The sequence below is a fragment of the Lingula anatina genome, chromosome 6 (assembly GCF_051362555.1).
Source record: "Lingula anatina isolate TDL-2025a chromosome 6, LinAna3.0, whole genome shotgun sequence".
In the NCBI taxonomy this organism is placed as follows: domain Eukaryota; kingdom Metazoa; phylum Brachiopoda; class Lingulata; order Lingulida; family Lingulidae; genus Lingula; species Lingula anatina.
Window position 1 is genome coordinate 23,710,591 of NC_141772.1, and position 26,636 is coordinate 23,737,226.

At 36.0% G+C, this 26,636-nt stretch overlaps 3 protein-coding genes and 3 long non-coding RNA genes across 8 annotated transcripts in view; 2 read left to right on the plus strand and 4 right to left on the minus strand.

Moving 5' to 3' along the window:
* LOC106156480 (IQ motif and ubiquitin-like domain-containing protein) overlaps positions 1 to 26,636 on the plus strand; it is a 34,878-nt gene that overhangs the window by 3,247 nt on the left and 4,995 nt on the right. Inside the window, exons 5-12 of one of the 2 annotated variants that reach the window (XM_087014764.1) lie at positions 97 to 431; positions 734 to 944; positions 1,355 to 1,530; positions 1,892 to 2,062; positions 2,391 to 2,567; positions 2,998 to 3,246; positions 3,670 to 3,855; positions 4,205 to 4,792. In XM_087014764.1, the coding sequence (XP_086870890.1) occupies positions 97 to 431; positions 734 to 944; positions 1,355 to 1,530; positions 1,892 to 2,062; positions 2,391 to 2,567; positions 2,998 to 3,246; positions 3,670 to 3,855; positions 4,205 to 4,390 (1,691 nt within the window). In that variant the 3' untranslated portion in view covers positions 4,391 to 4,792. Of the gene's footprint in view, positions 1 to 96; positions 432 to 733; positions 945 to 1,354; positions 1,531 to 1,891; positions 2,063 to 2,390; positions 2,568 to 2,997; positions 3,247 to 3,669; positions 3,856 to 4,204; positions 4,793 to 26,636 lie in introns of those variants that run through there. The other variant, XM_087014765.1, reaches the window with a different exon arrangement.
* On the minus strand, positions 6,247 to 7,288 carry LOC147761391 (uncharacterized). Its single transcript, XM_087014607.1, has 3 exons — positions 7,176 to 7,288; positions 6,775 to 6,920; positions 6,247 to 6,567 (listed from the first exon to the last, which is right to left on the minus strand). The coding sequence occupies exons 1-3, from the start codon at positions 7,229 to 7,231 to the stop codon at positions 6,389 to 6,391; spliced, it is 381 nt and encodes a 126-aa protein (XP_086870733.1). The 5' UTR covers positions 7,232 to 7,288; the 3' UTR covers positions 6,247 to 6,388.
* LOC106156474 (uncharacterized) lies at positions 14,463 to 18,046 on the minus strand. Of its 2 annotated transcripts, XM_013531737.2 has the most exons (6): positions 17,689 to 18,046; positions 15,851 to 15,921; positions 15,402 to 15,547; positions 15,013 to 15,177; positions 14,796 to 14,842; positions 14,463 to 14,508 (listed from the first exon to the last, which is right to left on the minus strand). In XM_013531737.2, the coding sequence occupies exons 2-6, from the start codon at positions 15,904 to 15,906 to the stop codon at positions 14,476 to 14,478; spliced, it is 447 nt and encodes a 148-aa protein (XP_013387191.2). In that variant the 5' UTR covers positions 15,907 to 15,921; positions 17,689 to 18,046; the 3' UTR covers positions 14,463 to 14,475. The 2 variants fall into 2 exon arrangements, with proteins under 2 accessions (XP_013387191.2, XP_086872201.1); XM_087016075.1 differs by lacking the exon at positions 17,689 to 18,046 and having other exon boundaries at positions 15,851 to 15,950.
* LOC147761392 (uncharacterized) lies at positions 18,888 to 22,006 on the minus strand. The gene is made up of 4 exons (XR_015335140.1): positions 21,885 to 22,006; positions 20,995 to 21,041; positions 20,617 to 20,675; positions 18,888 to 19,727 (listed from the first exon to the last, which is right to left on the minus strand). It is a non-coding gene; the product is annotated as an uncharacterized LOC147761392 (long non-coding RNA).
* Positions 19,709 to 20,852, plus strand: LOC147761393 (uncharacterized). Its single transcript, XR_015335141.1, has 2 exons — positions 19,709 to 19,820; positions 20,558 to 20,852. It is a non-coding gene; the product is annotated as an uncharacterized LOC147761393 (long non-coding RNA).
* Positions 23,317 to 24,950, minus strand: LOC106156475 (uncharacterized). The gene is made up of 3 exons (XR_001237713.2): positions 24,789 to 24,950; positions 23,959 to 24,062; positions 23,317 to 23,456 (listed from the first exon to the last, which is right to left on the minus strand). It is a non-coding gene; the product is annotated as an uncharacterized LOC106156475 (long non-coding RNA).

Consider the following 26,636-nt stretch of genomic DNA (forward strand, 5'->3'; position numbering starts at 1 on the left):
TTATTTATTCATGCTGTTGAAAAAATGTTTTCTTGGCATATGTATTAAGCATGTTTACAAATTCATGAAAGATAATGTAAGAAATTGTGACTTCAGAGGATGGCAAGGACTACAGAGATGTAGTGGTGGAAATTGAGAGGACCACTTCCAAGAAGCCATTCCTGGGCGGTTACAAACACAAGAAGACCATGGTGGAGTACCACCACGCCTCCGCTCAGACCATGCAGAAGAGACCGCCCGAGTCTGGCGTGCAGAAGTTCTGCCGCGATACACAGACAGTACAGCAGCAAAACATGCGCATGCAGACCACAGAAGACACGTCCACACAGATGACCAAGATTGGGGTTTTTGTGTCCAATATGGCAGACAAGCTGTTGGTGCCTGGGAAATACACCACTGCAGATCAGCACCATGCTATGATCTTACAGAAGGTATGGTACTGGTATCTTTAAGAGATAAGATTTTTTCCATTATTGTTATTTATTTATTTTATTTTTTATTTTGGATAGATTGGGGGGGGGGGGAGGGGTAGTACAAAATGTGGTCATAATGAAAAGTACACTTAAAAAATTAACAACAGGGAAAATTTGAGAAGTTTTTGCTCTTGTTTGCATATGTATTAGAATAATCATTGGCTCTTATTGTGAACTGAGGTATTTTATAAGCTGTAGAATGTGATTGTGGTGAGGAAAAAAAATTACATTTTCATGAGTCTATTGGATTCTGTTTTCAGGTGATTATAATCCAGAAGTACTACCGGCGGTGGCTGGCCAAGCGCTATGTCCAGAGTGTGAGAGAGGATAGAAGGATGAGGTTGGAGTGGGAAAGGAAGGAAGAAATAAGGAAGAAAAAGGAAAAAGAGGATAGAATTAAGAGAGAATTTGAAAGGAGGATGAATCCCAAATCAAAGGAAGATTTTGATTTATTATATCATGCTTTGGAACGTGAGTGTACACTACTTATTGCTAGATTGTGTTGAGATGGGTCATAGAATTAATGGCTGCAATCATCAAGAAAAATTGTGATGTTGTTTTAACTTGGAAGCTCTTATGATTCATTTTATTTTTTATTTCTGTGTTATGGTTTTCATTTATGCATTTATAGACAGCATAATATTTTTAAAGTATTTTTTTATTTGTTTTTGAAGTGAATATAGAAAAATAAGAGATTGGATCTAAAAAAAAGGAAAATTTTGGCTACATTTATGAAAATATATTTGCTTATATAATAGAAAAACAGAAACACAAAGAGTTGAAAAGTTAAAACTCCAGTTTCACACAAGCAGCAGTTTTTTTCTTTTTGACATAATAATTATGATTAAATTTTTCAAATTTGATCCAATGTTAACTTTTAGAATGGCGGCAAGAGGAACTGGACAGAATCAACTCCAGTTTGTCAGGAGCAGAGAGGAAAGCTGCCCTCTGTCAACTCTTGGAGCAGGAGACACAACTCATAGCTTCTATAGGAAGACACAAACTGGAGGCCGACTCCGATAACAAGTCCAAAAATATTGAGAAATTCTTAGAAAAGGTGAGCTCTCTTTTATTTTCCACTGCTTAATGGATAATTAATAACATTTTTTTTCTGATTGAGTGTGTTTAAAAAAAACAAGCCCATTCATTTGGCTTTATGAGATCAGTTTTAAGATTGATTGTTTTATCCCACGCATCTATTTAGATGATAAATACCAATTTTTGTTAATGTTTAACAAATCAACAAATAAAATTCCAAGCTCTGATCTTTAAAATAGTTTCAAACACATACATGGTCATGAATGGAAGTTTTCTTTGAATTGACTATGTATGAATTTTTTAAATAAAGGTTAAGAACAAAATTTTTTTGAGATATATGATATTTTTAAAATAATTGAAGCCAATGACAATAATTTCAGGCTGCGGCTCCCAAGAGATGGAAGAGCGGTGATGGAAAGTACACGGAAATGGACACCCCGTTCACCATTAGAGCTCAGGAGCTGAAGGATATCTATAACAGTATCAATATGAAGTATTTAACACAAGACGAGAGACTGGACGTGTTACTTACTCTGAAACATACAGTAAAGGTGAGAGCAGCAGGATTGAGGTGGTATAGAATGTATCATAAAAAGAAATAATAATAAAAATAATAATAATAATAATTATTATTATTATTTTATGGCATTATACCTATATAGCGTACCCATTAGCTGTTTTCAGTAATATCTTAAAGGGATAATACTGTAGCTGTTTTTTTGGCAAAAAATGGATTTTCCTGAGGTAAATGGTACAATTTTCCCATATTTGCCAATGAATCCATTCCGACATTCATGGTTAGTCCCCTTTTTTCTCTAAAATTTTTTATTTTAATTTTTTTTAATATTTATTTATTTATTTATTTATTTATTGTTCTAGGAACACGACTGTAAGCTCACCCAGGAGATCATAGAGCTCATAGACAGAGAGGCAGATCTTTTGATGAGAGGAGTGAAGGAAAACAACCTGGAGGGACTTAGGAAAAGAATCTCTACGTTATTCCTACAGTACATCAAGACACCGACATTTAACCCAGAGGCCGCCAGGTTACTCAAGGTACGGGGTCTTTAGATTATTTTGTTAACTTTGTGAAAATGTACAACATCACATCCAGACTCCTGTATACCTTATCTACCGTCAGTTAATCATGATTTGAATGCTTGCATTTTTTTGCATTTGATTTGGTCGTGTCTGTGTCTTTAGTCTGTTTGGAGACAAAAGGTTTACTGTAAATGCAGATATATTTTCAATTTTTAAACTTATTAAAGGCTTACTTTTGTGTAAGAAAAAGGTGTTTATTTCACCTTCAAATTGGTTGAAAAAAATAGGAAGTCTGGGTGAGGGAGATTTAGCTAATATATACAACAATTAAAATATTTTTATTTCATTGAAAATTTCCTAATTTCTTTATTTGCTGATAAGATTTTTGAAAATTATTATTTTATCTATCCTTTAAAATCTTCATTTTATATATATTTATCTACAGGTCCCACAGGATCCGTCCACACTGCGCAAGAACATCTACTACTGCCGCAGCTGCAACAGCTATCTTCCGTCCACAGAATTCCAGTTGTCGTCCAACTCTCGGACCGTTGGCAAGTGTCGCAACTGCATGAAGATCGACAACGACGCCCGCGTCCGACAAGATCTCAGCCATTACCGCTTCATGCTCAAGACGCTGCGTCGCTCGGAAGAACAGTTCCAAGATGGCGCCAAGATTGCGTTCTTGTTACAGGTAAGCTTTGGTCGCAGTGCTAACGTTACAGCTAAAAGAGTATCCAGGGACTTCTACTCTTTACATTTTGTATACACTTTACATTTCATTGGCACTTCTTTTGGTATTTTAATAATAAAGTGTATTGCTAGCAGCTTTGTTATGCTGTACCTTGCACAAAATCTGAATTCTTTCTTAAAGCGAAAAGTTAAGATGTGTAAGTGTTCTAGTAGCACTTTATTTTATATAGCTTAGTCATACTTTGATTTAAAACTGGGGTTCATAATAATATTACTGAGTATTCATGCTTGTTTATGTAGGAATCTTGAACGCAAAAAAAACCCCGACTACGTTCGTACTTAGAAGACCATTGCTCGAGCGAAGTTGGTTGTTGAGTACATCGTTAATCATTTTAAGCTCCATATTCCCGTGTTATCTTTCTAGGAGAGTGACTTGCGTTACTTGATCGAGAACGTCTGGAACAGCCAGAGCGTCCTCAGTGCCTGGGAGGACCTCTACGACCTGGTGCTGTGCCGCTGGGACAAGTTTGAAGAGTGGGCCCCCTGGAACTGCGTCCTCCTGACCAAGGACGAGGCGTCCGCTCATATGAAGCTGGAGAACCTGGAGGAGGTGGGTGGTTAGAACTTTGACTTCAGATTTTTTTAAAGACGAAGAATTATTTCTGTGGCCAGTACATTGAAATACACGATGTCTGAGGATAATATTGTGTATTTTGTTTGAGTTAAGGCAGAAATTAGAGATGGTTTACAATTAAGTGTTACATGAAAAAACTAAATACTGTGATTCTGTAAGTGACTGATTGTATTTACGATTTTTAAGTGGAGTTACAAGATCTGGAATGTGCTTCATGATAAATTTATTTGCGTTTTTTTTTTATAGAATAAGTCGATCGGTTCTAATATTTATTATTCTATGACGAAAATATAAATAATAACACATAACATTCTACTTTCATCAGGGTTACGGCCAAGTCTTAATCCACAAGGTTAAGCACAAGCACACCTTGGCTCGGAACTATTTCTCTCGTCTGCCAGGAATGGCGGAGTACATGCACCAGAAGTCTAAAACAACTCTAACCAACCAAGACCAGTCTTCTCCGTCCATAGCGGGAAAAGCAGTGCCAAAACAGATGATAAAAGCTTGAACTACCAGTCATTTATAATTTTAGAAAGGGACAGTGATGGTGATTTGGGCTTGTGGATAAAGAATGTTTTCATGGAATTTATTGCCGCAATGTCATGATAAATTATTCCGCACCAATCGGACAAATTATACTACGTCAGAGCCGAAGGAATTTTTTTAAATCAGAACATGTGCTTAGGCCATTAAAAAACATTACCGGCATATTTTTATAAAACAAGCAAAAACACGTGGATTGATATGGCAAGTTCAACGATGCCGATGTGATATTGTCTAGTTCCGTTGGGATCGGGTGTATAATTATATATTTGTGAGAATATTTTGAATACGGTTATTCCAAACTATTTTAAAAATAAGTTGTGCGATTTGTATATAAATGCTTGTATATAAATTATATTGTATCTGATCTTTGAGTGTTGGTTTTATATATTTTATCGATTTGATACGCGAATAACAGAAACCGCGACGCCAAAAAAAGGTTTGGACAATTGCAATACTTAGTATTAAAACTCGACTCAATTATGAAAAGAGCATGCCACGCATACCATATAATAAATAAATAAATAAAATAAATAAATAAATGAATGAATAAATAAGAGATCCGAGCTTACGTGACAGTTCCTTACCCGCACGTGTCTACTGGGATGACGTTACCAGCTCATTAACAATCTACAGTGAATTTTGGCAGATGTCATTTTAATGTACCCTGAGTGTCAGAGCAACGTAAAAGCTAACTAGCTTAAATTTACCTTGTGATGGAGTCGCTTTTTGCGACATGGGTTATATATGAAATCAAGATCGAGCTGGCAATACCGGAATCTAGAACCTCGGGTATTTTAATGGGGCATACAATAACTATCATTGCAATACGTGTTGCCAGGCTTAAATAAAAAGGCAATATTGATATACTAAAAAAAATATTTGGAAGTAGTGTGACATTCTGTTTTTACTATGGAATTGTTTGAAGTGAAAATACCACAGAAGTATCACAAAATTTGAAAATCACCAAAATGAAATGTACGTCTCACGTTTCATCCTTTTATCAACCGCAACTGAAATGAAAAAAAAAGTAAAATGAAATCAGACATGTCTATAGTTTACATTTCCTGACCGACGATCCCGATATTACATGTAAGGTTCGTGACCAGATAAATCGACTTGTAGAACTGCAATTGTTTGTTCGTTTAAAAGGGTAACATTCAATAATCTGACACATTGCTGAGTGTAACTTTAATATAGGTAGCTTGCGCTATTTGTCTTATTTGATATTTAACAGGGGGTCACCTTGCTGAAACACGATTTTACCTGACATACTGCATGAGTAATTATTCTAATACATATGTAATCATATACTGCAGGCCTGCCTATATCCCATTTAATGTATGGTAAAACTTACCATTCATGATAAAGATTGGGGGTAGCTATTTACTCCAGCTGAGGGTCAGCCTTTTTCAGTATCTGCAATTGATTGCATATTGAACGAATATGAATAGAATTGCCTGGAATACCCTTCACTACAAATGATTATACCCATTTAATTTCGAGTTATTAAACATCGAAGGCTTTCGGTTTCCTAGTATTCAGATGACAATTCAGCTGGCAAGAAATGACTGATGATTATGAAGAGAAAAAATTATCTGAAACGTCTTTGCATTGAGATTATTTCTCTAAGTGAGGTACCTTATATCTTAATTCTACTGCAGATGCTTTAAAGAACTGATAAACCTAAACACGTTTTACTAGTCACAATATAATTTAACTCAAACAAAATTGTTAAAGTATGCATTAAAATAATAATAATAATAATAATAATAATAATTATGATAATGAAAGCATCGTTGTAATCAAACACTACCTTAACACATTCCTCGAAGCTTAGGAATCCATCATCTGGATAAGAAAACAACCACGTGCACCACTTTGAAAAGTTACCTTAATCAACACAGAACGTAACTGGCTCCGTTTATGTTAATTTTTGAAATTTAGTCTTAACCCGAAGGAATCAAACACGCTTACCATCGAGATCTAGTGAGAGCATCCTGTTTACATCGGCCGCGGTCAAAACACCATCGTTATTGAAATCAATTAGTTCCAAGATTGCATAGATCCACTTTGGTTTTAGCACAGAACTGGTCTTCATGTAATGTCTCACAGACTCCTTTGGCGTGACTTCATCATTATCTGAAAACACCGCAAAAGCGACAGGCATTGTCAATTATATGTTTCTGTCTCGCGTCATTTTATGATATCTATGTTCGGTTTAGACACTTTTGTATAAAACGATTACATATCATGTTAAGACAACCATATACTACTTTTATGAAATATTTAGCATATTTTATATTGCTTGTAACCGTCATCAATATTAAATAACCGTATTAAACCTACGATCAGTGTCAGCGGCATTTAAAAGTGCGGCCCATTCCAGTTTGCTGATCATTCCGTCGTTGTCGGAGTCAACGATATCGCAAAGCAACACCCCTATTTCCTTTGCTGTGAGAGGGGGCTTTTTGGCATCCGTACGACCACAATAACTACAAAAATGTGAAACAGCTCTGTTGAAAAGTATCTCCGACTACATAATGTGTTATTCATAAAGCATGGAAAGTCAAACGAAAAAAATATGAAACTGACAAAAAACCAATGCAACACGACAATTTTGGTGTATGACTGTAGATTGTTGTTTTAAATCACCGACCAAATGTCACAGAGTGTTGGAAACAATTAATTGCAATTGCTGTCACAAGAGTGCTGAACGGTGATTAACAATATATACATTATATGCTCACGTGTTTGTTGCCATGGAGGTAAGACACAGGCCCACGATCATCAAGTGGAACATCATATTGTATTTGCGGAACTTTTATAGAAATTAGAAATCAGTTCAACACAATAAGGCAAACTAATTATTGCTAAGGATAATAAAAATTGAATGATTTACACATAAATACCAGATTTATGACTTTTGACAGCATACTTTTAGGAAAAGTAGAACTGGCAAATGTATCATGAACTTCATTTTTCACCTGTTCCTTTTCTTCAAATGGACCTACATTTTGAGTATCAGTGTAAACAAATGTAAATAACCAAAAAGTAATTGAGCAACTGATATATCATATTGAAATAATTTCATTCCAAAACTTACTTGATATGAATGTTTACACCAGCGATGTCTATCAGTAGAGATCTCCGACTTAGATGACAAACAGAAGCGCTTCAGGTAGGTTAATTGCGACAGTCACGTCATCAGCAGACATACGGGTACTTCCGAAGTATTCAGTGACGTAGTCTATGGGCCAATGTAGACCCCCCTCCCCCCCCTTAGTGATTTTCGTTCACTATGTTTTTCTGATAGCTTAGGTCCTAAGCTTTGATTTTCCGCTTGTTTGCCATTAAACTGGTGGTGGGTGTGTGTGCTACAGCCGTTGCCATGGTAACATCTGAGATAAAAAATTGAAATTTCTGAGACCAAAAAAATATTAAATTATTCAAATGTGTTAAGTGAATGGAATTCAAAATCCTTTCAGATGTATAGTTTAAGAGCTGCACTATACTTTATGATCCTCAAAATATTCCAAGATGGCTGTAAATTCAAGATGGCGGCCAATTTTTGCTAATTTTTGAGTAATTTCAATTATTTTTCATATTTGAGTTTTTATTCAATAATAAAGGAATAAGAATGTGGGATATGTTTTGATGCGCCGGAATAGCATACAACCTCTTCTTGCTACCTACAGTATTTATTTTAGATGAAACCTTTTGATTTTGTTGTAAAATCCTGAAATCCAAAATGGTGGCCAAAATATAAGTCTGCTGTTCCAACTGGAAAGATGCCAGATTTATCATCAAAGTGTCATTCTTTATTACTTTTAATAAACTGAATTCGAGCTTAGAACTTTTTAAAACAATTTGCATTAATTCTGATCACTTTAAGACTTTCAAAATTCAAAATGGCCGCCAATATGCTTATACACACTGGCTTAAATTGATATAATATATTCTTCCAACAGAATATTAATTTAAATTATCTCCCACCAACTTAGTCCCATTAGTGATTTTTGTTTACTATTATTTTCTGGTAGGTTAGGCCCTTAGCTTTTATTTTTTGCTTGTTTGCCATTAACCTGGTGGTGGATATGAGTAACAGAGCTGTTGCCATGGTAATGTCTGGGGTTGAAAATTGATATTTTTGAGACCAAAAATAAAAATTAAATATTCCAAATGCATTTAAAATCATGGAATTCACAATTATACCAGATGTGTAAATTAAGAAGTGTGCTATACTTCACAATTATCAAAATGTCCCAAGATGGCAGCGAATTCAAGATGGCTGCCAATTATTGCTCATTTTTTAATAATTTTGGGAATTTTTTTATATTTGAGTTTTTATTTAATTATTAAGAAATTGCAATGTGGCATGTGTTTTGATGTTCCATAATGGTAAAAAGCCTCTGCTGTCTGCCTAAAGTGCTTGTTGAAGATGTAACCTTTTAATTTTGACGTAAAATCCTGAAATCCAAGGTGGCTGCCACAAAACATGTCTTTTACATACGGCTGTCCTAACTGGAAAGATGCCACATTAATCATCCCAAATTACATTCTTTATTACTTTTAGGTGTACTGAATATGGACCTAGGACCCTTTTCTATAAATTGTGTGAATTCAGATTGCATTATGACATTCGAAATTCAAAATGGTCGCCAATTTGCTTACACATGAAATGATATAATACATTATTCCAATACAAAATAAAATTTAATAAACTCAAGCTAGCTCAGCCCTATTAGCAATTTTTTTTTACTATGATTTTCTGATAGCTTGGGCCTTAAGTTCAAATATTCTGCTTGTTTGCCATGTAATAGGTGAAAGGTGTGACAGATTCAGCTGTTGCCATAGTAACACAGGGGTTTTAAAATTATAATTTCTGAGACCTTTAAATTGCCATGTATTTCAAATATATGATCTCACTGTATTGTAAACTTTTTAAAAAAATTAGACTTGGACCTCAGTTATCAACAAAATTATTTGAAAAAATTATCGTAGTTAAATTGCCAAAATGGCAGCCAATCCAAGATGACGATAGATTTATGTTAATTTTCTTCTTATTACTGAAAGTAGCTTTTTGTGAACTTTGAAAGCAGCATTGGAATTGAAATAATGTTAGGTTTTTGGATATGCTGATATGAACAGAATTGCATAATTACTGTTTACTGTGTTTGTTACTCCTATATCCTCTTTTTTAAGTGTAATAAAACCTAAAACCCATGGTGGCCATTACAAAACAGGGTTCATACATATTGCTGTGCTGACCGAATATATATTACATTTTCGTTTCAAAATGCCTCTTGTGCTCTTTCTGATAAACTGAATTAACCTATTAGGATATTATCTAAATATAAATCATTTCTATTCATTTTCAGCCAAATTATATTTACTTGGCTATTCCAAAATTCACCATGGCCACAAATGGCCATGACAGTGCAGGTATGAATTTTGCTGCAATAATTTTAAACAGTGCAACAAACAAATGATTCTAAAATTTGTGCAGTTAATTATAATCAAATATGCCCTTTCTACACTGCTTTCACGGAAACGCTTGTCCATATTTAGTTAAATATTTAGGATTAAGGCTTTTTGGAAATGGATGAAATGTCTTGGCTGTAGTCTTTTTTCATGAAGAATGTTCACTGGAAAGCCAATTAAAATTTGCTTTTACCTCTGAAACTGAGGTTTTGTTACAATCTAAGATGGTGTTCATCTATATGAATAAATGGAATAAAACATTTACATGTATATGCCATAACTCAGCTTCAAACTGCTAGAGAGGTAAAATTATATCCACGTTGTGATCCACTAACTTCAACTGAATATATAATTTAATTTTTTATAACATTTTACTTAAAATATAATTTATAGAAATGCAAAATCGCCATCTATATTTGCAAACTAGTTGCCTTTCACTCAAAATCAGACTATTTTGTGTCATTCAACTTGCCCAATAGATGGTAAGAGATGATCAAATAATTTCAGCCATCTACCGCACGATAATTTAAATACTTGTAGACCATATTGAGTTATTACAAATGTTCACGATCTTGGCTTCATATTATTCAAATTCAATATATCAAAAGGTAGCAACAAATACAAAAGAATAAAAGAAGGCAATTTCGGAGAACAATATACAATATTAGAAGTTTAATAGGACAGTAATATATACCAAGGTAAATCACCCAGGATTTGTTGGGGTCATTTTGGATTTCAAGTTTTTTTTTGTTCTTAAAATGATAATTATAGGAATAACAAACACTATAAGCCGTAAGTAAAGACTAAATACCATATGGATATCAAAATACTTAACATTTCTCGATCCCATTAAATTTATTAAATTTTCAACGTTAGTTACTTACAGTAGAAACAGGTTTAGAAATCAGCTTAAACCGGCCGCAATTTTGATATTGCTGCCATCTTGAAAAAAATCACATCATCTTGGATGTTCAAAGAATGTTTTGCCATCATACCACGAATACAGCTGTCTTCTTAAGTTTACATTATTGTTGAAGTTAATATATTTGAAATGTATGAAATTTTCTTAGTCTCAGAAATGTCAATTTCGAACCCCTGTGTTAGTATGGCAATGGCTGGGTTAATTGAATAGAAAACAAGCAGAAAATGGGATCTTAGGATGTAAGCGATATATAATAGTAAATAAAAGTCGCTAAAGGGGGATTCAGGTTAATAAAATCAATCTAAGTAACATTCTTTTGGAATATAATTTTCAATCAATTTTTTAGCAAGAGTGTATCATATTGACCATAAATATATAGTCCCCTATACTCATTGACAGCCATTTCTTTCAAATGCGACAGAATACATTAGTATTTCAACTCAAAAGTATTCTTTCCCATGTCAAATGTGAGTGATTAGCATGTACATGAAACTTTGTGTGATTTCTTAGGTCAAATGTGAGTGACTTGCATTTATTGAGGGGGTATTATAGGTCTTTTATCTAGTCTAGGTTATTGTTGACCATTTGATCTTTCTTTTTTTAATCATTTTGCATGACCACACATCTAGTAGTGATCAGCACTATTAAAACATAAGTATTCATCCAAACTTAAGATAAAATTAGGAATATTGCTGTCATATTTTAGTCTACTGGTTACAAAGATGTAAATTCACGGTCATTGGCGGCCATTTTGAATTTTGAAAGCCATACTGTAATCCAAATTAAGTCAAGTAATTGAAAAGGGTTCTGTTTTTATATTCAGTGCACCAAAAGTAATGAAGAACTTAATTTGGGATGATAAATCTGTCATATTTCCAGACAGGACAGCTACATGTAAAAGACTTGTTTTGTGGCAGCCATGTTGGATTTCAGGATTTTTCATCTCAATAAAAAGATTGCACCTTAAACAAACACTACAGGCAGAAAGTAGAGATTCCATGCTACACTGGTGCATCAAAATATCCCAGATATTGCAATTATTTAATAATTAAATAAGAATTAAAAAATTAAAAATTATCCAAATTTCTGAAAAAACAGCAAAAATTGGCCGCCATCTTGAATTTGCCGCCATCTTGGAAAATTTTGTTCATCGTTAGGTATAGTGCACATCTTAGACTACATGTCTAGAACGATTTTGAATTCTATTTAGTTTATGTATTTGAAATATTTTAGATTTTGTTGGGCTCAGAAATGTCAATTTTTAACCCGTGTGTTACCATGGCAACGGCTGTAGCACCCACACCCACCACCAGTTTTATGGCAAACAAGCAGAAAATAAAAGCTAAGGACCTAAGCTATCAGAAAAACATAGTGAACAAAAATCACTAAGGGGGGGGGGAGGGTTTCGGTATTTGGCCCACGGACTAACGGTTATATTAAATCAGAACCCCTTCAACAGCTCTCCTTTGCAAAATATGTCAGGCGGACAAGAGTGTCCGATTTGACAGAGGTAGGTTAGTTCAGCTTAAACGCGAATTTCTTATATCCATAGAAAACTGCCCTATTTTTAAATCATACAAAAACGGGATCAATATATTTGAGAAATTTTGAAAACCATCGGTAGAGTTTCGTCAGGAGATTATTAATGTCTGCCCCGACAGCAGCTGCCGGCATCACTTTTACATGCTAAGAAATACCATGAAGACAAAAGAACGTAAAGAAAGGACAAATCAGAAACAATCAAAATGCAGTAGTTTCACATACCAGTATTATATGCTTTTCACAATAATCTTCTAAATGTTGCAGAAAACAGATAAAGGGTATACCTACCAACAATTCACGTTTTACCCTTATCATTTTGATACATTTTCAAGGATGAGAACTTCATATACTCATATTGTTAAATTAAATATAAAAGCTAGTTTCAAAAGGCTGTAGCACAAAATGGTGTTTTTGTCACCCGTTCCAATCAACGAATATACATGTAATATTTTCGTTTTGTGTGAAATGAGCATGGTGTCCTGCTTGACACCTCGCGCGACTTCTTATTTCAAGAATGTGCTCAAGGTTAGGGTTCCAAAATTTCTGAATTGCTTTCTTCCAAGGTTTGAGCCGTCCCCTGTTTCAAATCTTAAGAAGTATAGGGGTTAAGGATGTGTCTCATTTAACGTTCACTTACGGTTCGCAATCTATTCTAACACATTTGTTTTATTTATTTTTGTTACAGTTCTAATGTTGTTCTGTAATGAATGTAACAGTTCGAGTATTGTTTTGGAAAGTCCATCAAAATGTCCTAGAACAGATTAAGAACATTTTTCATGAAAAGAGAAAAACAATATGTTCTAGGACAGATTAAGAACCGTAAGTGAGCGTTAAATGAGACAAATTTTTGCAGGGGAGATACCTGAATTTAGTAAATTTAAGTTTAAAAAGTGTTACGTGACATAAAAATCGGTTAGAAATTAGAGATATTTTCGAATTAAGTGTTACATGGAAATATTTCTAATTTTGCGGTAGGGAATGTGATGTTGGTTTGGGCTTGTGGATAAAGAAAGTTTTCATTGAATATATTGTCGGGGTGTCATGATAAATTATTCCGCACCAATCGGACAAATTAACCTACGTTAGAGCCATCAAAATGTGTTACAAAAACATTACCGGCATATCTTAATAAAACAAAACAAAAACACGTGGATTGATATGGCAGAAACGATGCCAATGTGATATTGCCTAAACGGTTATGCCAAACAAATTTAAAATAAGTTGTGCGATTTGTATATAAATGCTTGTAAATAATTTATTATTTTACCTTGTCTTTGATCGTGATTTTTATGTATTTTGATTTGACGCGAGAGTACTGGTATAATGGTAACAGATACCGCCACACCAAAGAAGGTTGGGTCAATTGTAATACTTAGTATTAACAATCGACACAAACATAAAAAGAGCATGCCACAAGTCCAAAAAATAAGAGAGACTCGAGCTTACGTGACAGATCCATATCCGCACGTCTCTACTGGGGCGACGTTACCAGCTCATTAACAATCTACAGTGAATTTTGGCAGATGTCATTTTAACGGGGCATATAATTGCTATCATTGCAATACATGTTGCCAGGTAATATAAAAAGGCAATATTGATATACTAAAAAAATCATTTGGAAGTAGTGTGATATTCAATTTTACTATGACATTCTTTAATGTCAAATTACCACAGTAGTATCACACAAAATTTCAAAATCACCGAATAAAATATTTTCAAATTCTTCAACCTTGGAACAAGGCTTTTTACCCAATCGGAACTGAAATGGAAAAAATATACGAAATCAAACATGTCTATAGTTTATCCATTTCCGGACCATCCCGATATTATATGTAGAGTTCATGACCAGATAAATCGACTTGCAGAACTCCTTTTTTTCGTTTAAAAGGTTATTATGCAATAATCTTCTGATAAACTGCCAAGTGTAATAGGTATCTTTCACTATTTACCATACTGGATATTTAACTGAGAAACAATTTTACCTGACAAACCGCGTGAGTAATTATTCTAATACATATGTAAGCATATATTGCATGCCTGCCTATATTCCATGTATTGTATGGTAAAACTTACCATTTATGATAAATATTGTGGGTACCTTTTTACTCCAGTTCAGGGTCGTACTTTTTCAAAATCTGCAATTGATTGAATATTTTATGTGTCACATCAAATACGGATAGAATTTGCTTGCAAGAAATCACTGATGAATATTAAGATAAAAAAATATCTGAAATTTCTGTTTTTATTTCACTGAGACATTCCTTAACATTTTTAAGTGAGGTATGTAATTCCTACTGCAGGTACCTCCAAGAACAAATAAGCACATTTTACTAATCGCGGTGTTCAATATGAATTTTCTCAAACAAAAATTGTTATAGTCTCCAGAATAATGAAAACATCGGTATAATCAAACATAGCCTACCATTGCACATGCTTCAATACATTCCTCGTCGCTTACGAATCCATCACCTGAATTAGAAAACATACTTTGAAAACATCACTTTGAATTAGAAAACATCACATTGTGACGTTACCATAGCAACCCATAGTATGTACATGTAACATAACGCATTTGCTCCGTTTCAGAAAAATATTAAATTGAGATTCGCTCTTAACTCTAAAGATTAAAGCACGCTTACCATCGATATCCAGTGAGACTATCTGGTCTATATCAGCCATGGTTAAAACCCCATCGTTACTGAAATCACCCAGTTGGAAGAGCGCATGGATCCACGTTGTTTTTAGAACAGAACTGGCTTTCATGAAATATCTCACGTATTCACTTGCCGTGACTTCATCATTATCTGAAAAAAAAAATGACAGGCATTGTCAATAATATGTTTCTGATTCGCATTATTTCATGAAGTCTATGTTCGGATGTACTATATAGGATAGTACAGAATGGACAGTTTTGTACAAAACGTTTGCATGTCATCTGGAGATAACCATATACTACTTTTAGGAAATATTTAGTATATTTTATATTCCTTTTAACCATCGTCAACACAAAATACGTCCTAAAACCTACGGTCGGTGTCAGCGGCATCCAAAAATGCGGCCCATTCCAGTTTGCCGATCATTCCGTCTTTGTTGGAGTCAATGATATTGTAAAGCAATGTTCCTATTTCCATTGCTGTGGGGGGCGGTTTTTTGGCATCCCTACGACCACAATAACTACAACAATGTGAAACAGCTCTGTTGAAATGTATCTCTGCCTACATAATGTGTTCTTCAGTACGCAGGGAAAGTCAAAAGAAAATATATGAAACAGACAAAAACCAATACAACACGACGATTTTGGTGTTTAACCGGATGTTTCAGTTTGAAATTGTCGGCCATATGTCATACATAGTTGGAAACAGTTGATTGCAACGGCTTTCACGGGGCACTGAACGATGGTTTACAATTAATATGGAGAGAGAGAGAGAGAGAGAGAGAGGGAGAGAGAGAGATTCCAAAACGTGCGCGGGTGCTTACATGTTTGTTGCCATGGAGACAAGACACAGGCCCACGATCATCAAGTGGAACACCATTTTCTATTTGCGGTACTTCAATAGAAATAAGATATCAACTCAACATGAAAACTACAATAAGACAAACTAACCATTGCTAGGGATGATAAAAATTGAATGATATGCGTGCGCGCGCACACACACACACACACACACACACACACACAGATTTATCACTTTTTGTCATCATACTTATAGGAAAAGTAGAACTCGCGAATATATCAAAAACGTCATTTTTCACTTGTCCGTTTTCTTCAAATTGAGCTATATGTATCTAGTTTCTAGTTTCTAGTTTCGTTTTTCAAAAACGATTCTGGCAACCAGAAACTAGTGTCGTTTTTCAAAAACGATTCTGAGAGAAGCCAGAATCGTTTTGCAAAGAAAAAGAGGAGTGGACAGAGAGAAAGGCAACCGGCGTGCTACCGCAACCAGGTAACCCTCACCGCGGAAGCCGGGCAATGTGTAACGAACTCTCCTCGCCGTGTGCTGAGACATAGACGCCCGCTGATAAGCGTCTAAGGCGCACAAGTAGCCTTCACTGCGGAAGCCGGGCAGGGTGTTTAGGTTGGTGGGAGAAGGCGGGGTTGAGGGTTAGGTTGGGTTAGATGCCCAAAAATCAGTGTCGTTTTTTGAAAAACGATTCTGGCAACCTGTACGCCGTAGGCAATAAGCGGTGACCGTCTCGGTCTCAGCGCAAGTAGAGGAGAGACTGTAACAACCTTCTCGGTTTTCGCGGTGAGGGTTACACAGTCATGGTACACGCTAATCACGGGTTGCCTCTCCCTCCGTCCACTCCTGTTTCTCTCTGCAAATACGACTCTGGCTTCTCAGAATCGTTTTTCGAAAAACGACACTGGTTTCTGGTTGCCAGAATCGTGTTTCAAAAAACGACACTGGTTTTTGGGCATCAGAATCGTTTTTGAAAAATAATAAATAAAATAAAAAATTATACTTTAAACTACTTAGGGAGATCGGGGGAGGGGGGGGAGCTTTTCCCCCTCATCATCCTCATCACCTCCTCCCCCACCAAACAACCCCACCTAAACACCATTCCCGGTTCCGCGGTGATGGCTACCTGTACGTCGTAGGAGTTAATCGACGATCGTCTCAGTCTCAGCACACGGCGAGGAGAGGCTTCCACGTTGAGGGTTACCTGGTCGCAGTAGACGCTAATCACGGGTTGCCTCTCCCTCCGTCCACTCCTGTTTTTCCCTACAAAACTATTCTGGCTTCTCTCTGAATCGTTTTTCAAAAAACGACACTGGTTTCTAAGCATCAGAATCGTATTTTAAAAATTCAATAAATTAAAAATTATACCTCAAACTAAAAAGGGAGGCCCCGGGGGCCCTTCCCCCTCCTCACCCTCACCCTCTCCCTTATTCCCCTAAAGCCCATTCTCGGCTTCCGCTGTGCAGGCGGCCTGTGACTGGTAGAGGCGGTCAACTCAGCCTCAGCGCACAGCGAGGAGAGACCGTAACATTCTCTGCAAAACTAATTCTGGCTTCTCAAATTCGTTTTTGAAAAACGACACTAATTTCTCGATGCCAGAATCGTTTTTGAAAAACGAAACTGGTTTCTAGTTGCCATCTAGAATCGTTTTTGAAAAACGACACTAGTTTCTGGATGCCAGAAGCGTTTTTGAAAAACGACACTAGTTTCTGGTTGCCAGGTTCGTTCTTGAAAAACGAAACTGGAATCTAGAAATCAGACACCAACTTCAGCGCTCCTGTAAAGAGATGTAATTGCCCAAAAAGTAATTGAGCAACTGATATCTTATAGAAATAATTTCATTTTTAAACTTACTTGATTTGAATGTTTACACCGGCGATGTCTATCAGTAGAGATCTCCGACTAAAATGACAAACGCAAGCACTTCAAGGAGATTTATTGCGACAGGCACGTCATCAGAAGATATGCGGGTACTTCTGAAGTACTCAGTGACGGGTAAAATTAAATCGGAACTCCTTCAACAGCGCTCCTTTAAAAATGTGTAAGGCAGACAAGAGTGTCCGATTTGAGAGAGGTAGGTAAGTTCAGATTTAACGCGACTTTCTTGCTTATATGTATATAGAAAACTGCCCTGTTTAAATCATACAAAAACGGAGTCAAAATATATAAAAGTCAGAAGGTTATTAATGTCTACCCCGACAGCTACAAGCATCACTTTTACATGCTAAGAAATACCATGAAGACTCAGTAAATAAAGAGCAAATCAGAAACAATCAAAATGCAATAGTTTCACATGCCAGTATTATATGTTTTTCACAATAATCTTCTAAATGTTACAGAAAACAGATAAAGGGTATTTACCAACAATACACGTTCACTTATCATTTTGAAATACATATTTTCAAGGATGAGAACTTCATATACTATATTGTTGAATTAAATATAAAAGCTGGTTTCATAAGGTTGTAACACAAAATTTTGTTTTTGTCATCCGTTTCAATCAACGAATATAATATTTTCGTTTTTTTTTGTGTGTGAAATGAGCATGGTGTCCTTAATTGACACCTCGCGCTATTTCTTACCAATATTAAGATGGGGGAGGGGGGCATGCCTGTCAAGACCTTTTTAATGGCAACTAAACAATTTTTTAAACATCTCGTGAGCTTGGTTGTGTTGTTCAATATGCTACGCGACTTAACTACCCATATCTTTCCGCAACGAAGGAAGGAACTGCGCATGCGTATAGCTTCTTCCATACAAATCTTTTGAGCGGGGTGGTGGGGGGGAGCATCCATTCTACTAGCACGTATTTGCGCCAAGGTGAATCAATATACTGACTATGGACCCACTGACAGCTTGGGTTTGTTTATTTATAATAAGGAATGAATCAGGAGTGGAGTGGAAAGTAACACAATGTCAACTTATATGACAAGATGCACAGTTAAGTCCAACTAGTCACAAATTAGCAGAGCTGTAGAATCGATCTAGACGTGCATTCGACCTATGATTGCGTAACCCTTCTACTCTTCTCCTTGCGCTTCCTTACCCGCATGACTTTGTATAAGGTGGTCGTCACATAAGGACTTTGATGCGGCTCTCTTTGACATTTTATTTTTGCACCGGCACAAAATTACTCAAGGAAAACGAGTTCCCAGGCACGTATGCATGACTTGCTTTTCTTACTACCTGTTAAAGCCTGGAGATTGGTTGGTTTATACGCTGCCTAATTAAGGGCGACAGTGATGTGGACTCCTCTGTGCAAGGAATACGATTCGTCCACCTGATATTCAATGCTCTTCCTTATAGTAGTATGTAACTGCTTTCCAGCTTCTGTTTTGGTCCAAGCTTCAGACTTCGTAGCAAAATGCTCTCTACTCAAGCTTATTGAAAGGCCTTTATTTCAAGAACGTGCTCAAGGTTGAGGTTCCAAAATTTCTTAATTGCTTTCTTCCCATGCAGGTTTGAGCCGTCCTGTGTGTCAAATTATTAGGGTTTAGGACCCAAGATATGTGAATGAAGTAAATATCAAGCTGAAAAAGTGTCACGTGACATAAAACTCGGTTAAAGAGTGCATTGCACTGGCCTACCCGCGTCTTTATTGAGATGTTGCAATCACATCAACTCTTTGAAATGGATATTTGACAGAATTCTGAAAGGCCTTTATTTTCATCGGCAGAAAATATGCTGACTAAATGTGTTGTCAGACATATTGTCTGTTAGTGTTAGCCTAAAAAGAAGCAATTCGACCACCGCACTCGTATTTTATTTTTTGAATTTTTTGTAACAATTAGTAAAATGACCTCGTGGTATTCAGAAAAATGTCAAAATCAATTAAATGACTGATGAATATCAACTTTTTATGTCTTGTGATGATGTCTTCTTCCAAATGGGACCTGAAATGGACAGAAATAAAGTAGAATAAAACAAGTCTTTTTACAGGAAGATGACCCCGATACAGTTGATATCCGGGTGTCTCGATCAGAAAGGTAGGATTAATGTATACTATATCACTTAGACCCCATTTCCATAGATTTAAGATCGATCTATCCCTGTGGGGACCCGCACGAAAATGAAGTAGTATCGAAGTAGCAAAGAAGCATTAACGCAGTAGTGGTGTGGAGCATATTTGCAGTAGAAATGCAGTATAGCCTACTGCAATTCTACTTCAAAAATTACATAGGGTTATACAGAGGAGGAGCATTAATGCAGTAGATTAGCAGCATGATAGAAGCATGTTTCAAATATGCTAATTAGCTCCCACATCGAAGCAGATTTGAAGCATGTGTGCAGTATGATTGCAGTAGTCTACTGCGCTGGAGTATCTACTTCGTTTTCATGCGGGGAGTCTCACTAGATTACTGTCAGCTTAGCCGGCTTAAGCGTCTGTCCCGCCTACTAAAAGCTGTAAAGGGGTACTTAACTATGGTGCACGCTCGGCTGACTGCAATTTAGCGTGAACCCCCAGGGAGTTAGGTCGATCTTAATCTTAATCTCTGGATCGATCTAAATTTCTGGCAATGAACCCTTAATTGCCCAAGGATGCGTTTCATTAACGCTCACTATGTTTTCATTGCTTCGTGTGACTTCAATCTAGGCTCATTACATTATACTTATAAACTTGGTCATTGGACATTTTGGGAGTTATTTTACATAATCTATTGCATATGTAAAACTTTCACCCAATATCTATTTATCTAGCAGTATCTTTATGTATCTATTTCAGTTATATTGATATACACATGGGCATACACCAAAAGCGGAAGTTACATATTCAAGACTTACCATTTATGGCAAATGCTATTTGTGGCCATTTACTTCAGTATAGGGTCGTACTTCAGAAACTTTAAATTGAAAGAATATTGAATAAATTTTGTGTGTTTGTAATATTAATAAATGGATTTCATTCTCGATGGACAATAATTCTTTTCAATCATATTGATATACATGAACCTCTTCGTTGGAGATAAATATGACTGGTTATTGTTTAGATAAAATCTATCTGAAATTCCTCCCTCAAATGTACTTGTCTTTTACATTGTTTTAAATGTTTTTACTATAGGTCATTTTAGAAGTAATTAAAACTTTTAATCTGCTAACTGTACATATATCCAACTGTAAAATTAAAGAACAGTAGTTATAATATAAAACAATCAAACAAACCTTGACGCATGTCTCAATGCATTCCTCTTTATCTAACTGTTCACTTTCTGAAATAGAAAACAAGTCAGACTTCAAGGAGTAATAACATACACCACCACAACTTGAGGACGACTTGAACCAAGCCGCATATCTTAGACGATCAAACTTATTAATAACATTTAATACTTTAATAATTTCGTATATTTATTTTTTTCCTATTTACTTAAACGCTCAGCACCAGTTTCCATTTTATGGGAAATCTTATGTTACTTCAGTTATTTGAGGATTACAGCACTGGTGGCTATCAACACTGTAAAGTGTTTAGCATTTAAACACATACCGGTACATGTACAACACACGTTTAGTACCTACACGCATTTAGAAATATGTGAAAAAGCTAAACACGTATAGCTTTTCAAGCTTCTCACAGAAGAAAATGCTAGACACGTTTGGCAGTGTTACACGTTTAGCTATGTGTCTAGCTTCATCGGTATATGTTTCTATAAAAAAAGTTCATCACAAGGCTAAGCACATTGGCAACGCACTTCCCCTGCTTAGCGCGTGGAGCTGCTAAACATAAGGAGCTGCTATGCGTGTGGAACTCCTAAACGAGTGGAGCTGCTGAACAACACGTTTAGCTTTTCAAGCTTCTCATAGAAGAAAATGCTTTTTTAAAACATGCTTAGCAGTGTTGCACTTTTAACACCTAAAAGCTAAAAAAATACACCCCATACATATGTAATGCGCCAAACGCGTCATACTGCTAAACACATTCAGGCTTAAAGCGTGTAACATGTTTAGGAGCTAAACGTGCTTAGGAGCTAAACGTATTGTAAAAAATTAGACAAAACAGGTGCTTAGAAATGGGTTTAGGGGCTAAACACTGTTTTAACAGTGTATAAGACACTCACCATCGACATCCTCTTGAAAAATTGCATAAAACCACAGTGACCGAATTCTGTTGTCCAGTTTGACCAGTTGCTTCAACATTTCATTTTCTGAAACTTCAATTGTCTGAAACCAAAACAGTAATGAACGCTGCCAATTTGATTTAATTGTCTTTTGTTAGTTTTATAAATCATTCTATTATAGCACGTTGTCGATGTATGCTGTTCCGTTTTATGTCTGATTCGATAGATAATAGGGAAATTGGACAATTTTGCATTATATTCCCGTTGGCTTCCATATTTCATTTTCAACATTCACTGGGGTCACTTTCCCAATGTTACGCCTACATTTTCAAGAGTTAAAAAAGTTTTGGAAATTCTCGTATACACTGTATCATGCTCAAAAGTTAAGTAGTATTTCATTGCCAATTTTTGCAAAAATTAAGCAAATGATTAGAGTAAAATTTGTACAGTAGCTGTGCACGCCATTTGTTGTTAACTTGTGCCACTAGGCCATGACAAGAAACTGTCCAAATGCATAAGGGTGCCCCTTACCAAAAACAAGGTATAGGTGTGGCACTTGAAGCACACGTGTTGGGTGGCATCCTGTGTTTGTGCGTGTGTGTGTGTGTGTTTGACGGCATTTTTCCAAAAATTGCAAGAATACAACTTGTAGGAATTTTAGATGGTGTCGGAAAATAGCAGGAAAATAACAGGAAGCCATGCAGCTGTTAGACAGTAAAGATTAGCAGCAAATCCAGTATCAAGGCAGCCTGGTCAGTTGCAAATGACGTCAAACGAGCCACGTGGGGTACATGCCTCGTTTTGGTCAAGTCAGGTTGACAAATGCAAGGGATACCAGGCAACTGATTTTAACAGGGAGGTACGTTTTGCTGAGAATACTTTTTACCTACATAGGTTCTATGTATGCTTTTTAAAAGTATCATTTGCCAATAAAATCATGAGCATTATCAAAATGCTTTTTAAAAGTATCATTTGCCAATAAAATCATGAGCATTATCAAAATGCATTGTTTGTTGTATATCCTTAAAAGAAATGTCCATCTCAAATAAAATATTTCAAGAACACGAAAGAAAATGTCACATCCTCAATGTAACACTCCCATTTCAAATGATGACGCGGTACCAGAATAATTCAAGATACTGTTGACCTTATGAGCATGAGTGTATGTCGTGATCTGTCAATAGCTTTTGTCAGCGCAGCGGAAATTTTGTCTTGACGAGTTTCAAATACTCCATACTGTGAACTATACAAAATACAGCCTGGTTGCAGGGGAACTAATACATGTAGAATAATTACATGTACATGTCATTTTTTGGCATTATAAGAAACTTGCATGATACATTGTAATGTTATTCGTTTCGTGTTACAAATTTCAACTGACGCTGAACTGTCAATACTGTTCCGGATAAGTTATGCTGAAACTTACGGCCAGGATCCATCCGAGCCGATGTTACACGCCATTCCAGTTTAGTGATGATACCATCGTTATTGATATCTGCGGTATCGCAGAGATACTGCCCAATCTCTCTCGTTGTTAGCTGTGGCAGTGTGCCATTTACAGGAGCACAATAACTGAAACAATGTAAATTAAAACTCAAATAAACTATCTCTCTCTCTCTCTCTCTCTCTGAAGCGTGTTTGCAATAATTGTGTTGTGTTTATGGATGTGATTGAAGGATCAAAAGAAGTATTCATTCAAGTATCAGCAGAAATAGCTCATGGAATTTAATTAATCATACACTGTTATAAGTTGTTTTAACATATATAATATTAAAATATCTAACAGATTCACCCTATATATTGTCAATCGTTTATTGATAATTACGTTATCCTGAGTCAATGATCTCAATGATCTAATCCCTAAAACATGTATTTAAAAACACTCCAGTGGAACCAAGGACAACGACATGCAGAGGGAGAGGGGGGAGTGAGAGAGAGAGAGAGAGAGAGAGAGAGGATGGGAGAGAGGGAGGGAGAGAGAGAGAGAGAGACGGTGGGAGGGAGGGTAGGAGAGAGAGGGTGGGAGGAGGTAGAGAGGGAATGAGAGAGGTTTCAGCTAATCACTAGTACTTACATGTTTGTCACCATGGAGACAACAGAAAAGGTCACTGTCATCACGTGGAACTTCATCTTCTGCAATGTGTGCTACTTTAATATAAATTATTCACCATAGTAACCCTGGCAAATAGATGAAAGTACAACGAGACAACTAAAATGTTTTCTGTGTATTTAGAATTGACTACTAGGTCTTTTAGTCGCCAATCGCACCTCAAAGGGACCGTGATCAAAGAAACAAACATAGAACCATCCTCCCTTTACCAATTTTCTATTAGCTACCTACTATTATTCAGTCTTATTCTAAAATCTAAATAAATTTCTAACTGAACAACAATTATGGGAAGATTTTAAAGCTATTGGTAATAATGTCTTTCAACACCTTTAGGGTACTGGTATATTATAGTCTGTCGAAATGGGAAAAAAGTATTGACTCTAGATAATAGGAATCCTGTATACAGGCCATTTAACTTGTACGAATCATGGTGGAAGCAGGTATACAACGCATACGGTAACCTGATCTGCTTTATCACAAAAGATAAAGATCCCCAAATAATCATTTTTATGAATATGAGTCGAAGCGTTGCAAAGTTATGAATTGATAAAAATTGAAATATCGTTAAAATGAGCATGTTCTCTATGTAAAATGTTTCCGTGTAAAATACTTTTAAATGGTATCATTGGATAATTCAAAAGCACAGAAAAAGATGCTGAAGTATCAGCTGAGACATTCATGTCATCCTTACCAGACACTCGAGTCGTAATGTTACATTAACATTAGGTTATGTAAGCGTAACACATAGAAAAGCAAGTGATGTCAAATAGCAATAATCTCATTTCAAAACTTACTTGATTTATTTATGTAAACACCAGCGATGTCTATCAGTGGAAAACTCCCACTAAGATGTCAAACAGAAGTGCACCTCTTTTTCAAGGGCGTTTATAACGTTAGCTGTGCAATTATGCCATCAGCAGACATACGGGCAGTGACGCGTGAAAGTGACTTAGACTCCCGCGACAAGGTTATTTTTAGTTGCCTCCGGATTAAGCACGCTTGCTCCGCAAGGCGTCGCCTGTGGAGGTGGGGCAGCACAGCCCATATGGTTACTTTGGCAAAAGTGACAGGTACTTCCAAACATTTTCCATAACTGTGATTATTTCTCATTCTATTCACAAATTTGATATTTACGGCACTGGTAAATAAACAGTAAAAACATCACAAAACGTGTGTACACAAGATATTTCTACAGGTATCCTCATTCATCAGGCAGGAAACTTCAGAATGTACTACTAGTACTCAATAAATGTAAAATTTTGTACAAGGGAAAATCTGCGTACTGAAACGGCAGAATTACATTACACTGCCACCAACCTAAAACTGAATGGGCATAGAGAGCATAAAGTGAGGCTCCCTCCCATTAAATAAATAAATAAATAAATAAATAACAGATACTGTCATTCTTAATACTAAAAAACAGTAACACCGTGCAGCCTTCACTGCCTAACTATTTGCGGACAATGTTCTAGACTCTGTTTACTTTTGATGAGGCATAGATGCAAGGATTGCAAGTGCATTGTGGAGGTCCCTTTTGTCATAAATGTGCCACACACAATGTAGGCTACATATCGCGATTCACATCACAGCGGCGGTTTAGGCCTATCTGTGGTGTCAAACTTAGTAAGTAACCTGGTAACTTATATGAACCATATGGTTGTCAGGCAACCAAACTTGACTTGTTTTTCTTAGTACCCGTATAAGCTTGTAGATTTGTTTGTCTAATTTTCATCCTAATTACGGGTGAAAGTGATGTAGACTCCTCTATGTAAAGAATACGATTCCTCCAGATATTCAATGCTCTTCCTTATAGTTGTGTGTAACTGCTTTCCAACTTCTGTTTTGGTCCAAGCTTCAGGTTTTGTAGCAAATGCTCTCTACTCAAGCTAATTGAAAGGCCTTTATTTCAAGAATGTGCTCAAGGTTAGGGTTCCAAAATTTCTGAATTGCCTTCTTCTCAGGTTTGAACCGTCCTGTGTTTCAAATATTTAGGTATAGGACCCAAGATATGTGAATGAAGTAAGCTGAATAAAGTGTGACATAAAATTCGGGTAAAGTTTGCATTGCAATGGCTTAGCCACGTATTTATTGAGGTGTCGTTGCAATCACATTAACACTCTGAAATGAAAAGGATATTTGGCAGAATTCTGTCATTTTCATCTGCAGAAATTATGCTGACTAAATGTGTTGTCGGACACATTGTTTGTTAGCCATATAACTTTGGGTTCAGAATATTTCAAATATCTAAAAAGAAGCAATTTAAGCACCACACCCTTTCTTTATTTCGTGATTTCAAAAATGTCAAAATCAATTAAATGAGTAATAAATATATTTTTTATCTTGTGATGATGCTACTTTTTCCAGATGGGATCTGAAATGGACAGAAATAAAGTAGCATGAAATAAGTCTATTTTTCACAAGAAGACGACCCCGATATATTTGATATCCGGATGTCTCGGTCAGAAAGATAAGATTAACGAATACCATATCACTTAATTCCCCAAGGATGCGTTTCATTAACGCTCACTATGTTTTCATTGCTTGGTCTGAATTCAATCCAGGCTGATTACATTATACTTATAAACTTGGTCATTGAACATTTGGGGAGTACTTTCTTCCCATATTTTACATAAGCTATTGCA

Bases quoted from the DNA above. Each gene is read 5' to 3' on its own strand.
- LOC147761391 (XM_087014607.1), bottom strand. From the start codon at position 7,231: ATGATGTTCCACTTGATGATCGTGGGCCTGTGTCTTACCTCCATGGCA. The intron at 6,921-7,175 runs GTGAGCATATAA...ACATTTTTGTAG, and splicing joins ACCTCCATGGCAACAAACAC to TTATTGTGGTCGTACGGATG. The intron at 6,568-6,774 runs GTAGGTTTAATA...CGGTGTTTTCAG, and splicing joins AAATGCCGCTGACACTGATC to ATAATGATGAAGTCACGCCA.
- LOC106156474 (XM_013531737.2), bottom strand. From the start codon at position 15,906: ATGGTGTTCCACTTGATGATCGTGGGCCTGTGTCTTGTCTCCATGGCA. The intron at 15,548-15,850 runs GTAAGCACCCGC...ACATTGTTGTAG, and splicing joins GTCTCCATGGCAACAAACAT to TTATTGTGGTCGTAGGGATG. The intron at 14,843-15,012 runs GTAAGCGTGCTT...TTTCTAATTCAG, and splicing joins AGTCTCACTGGATATCGATG to GTGATGGATTCGTAAGCGAC.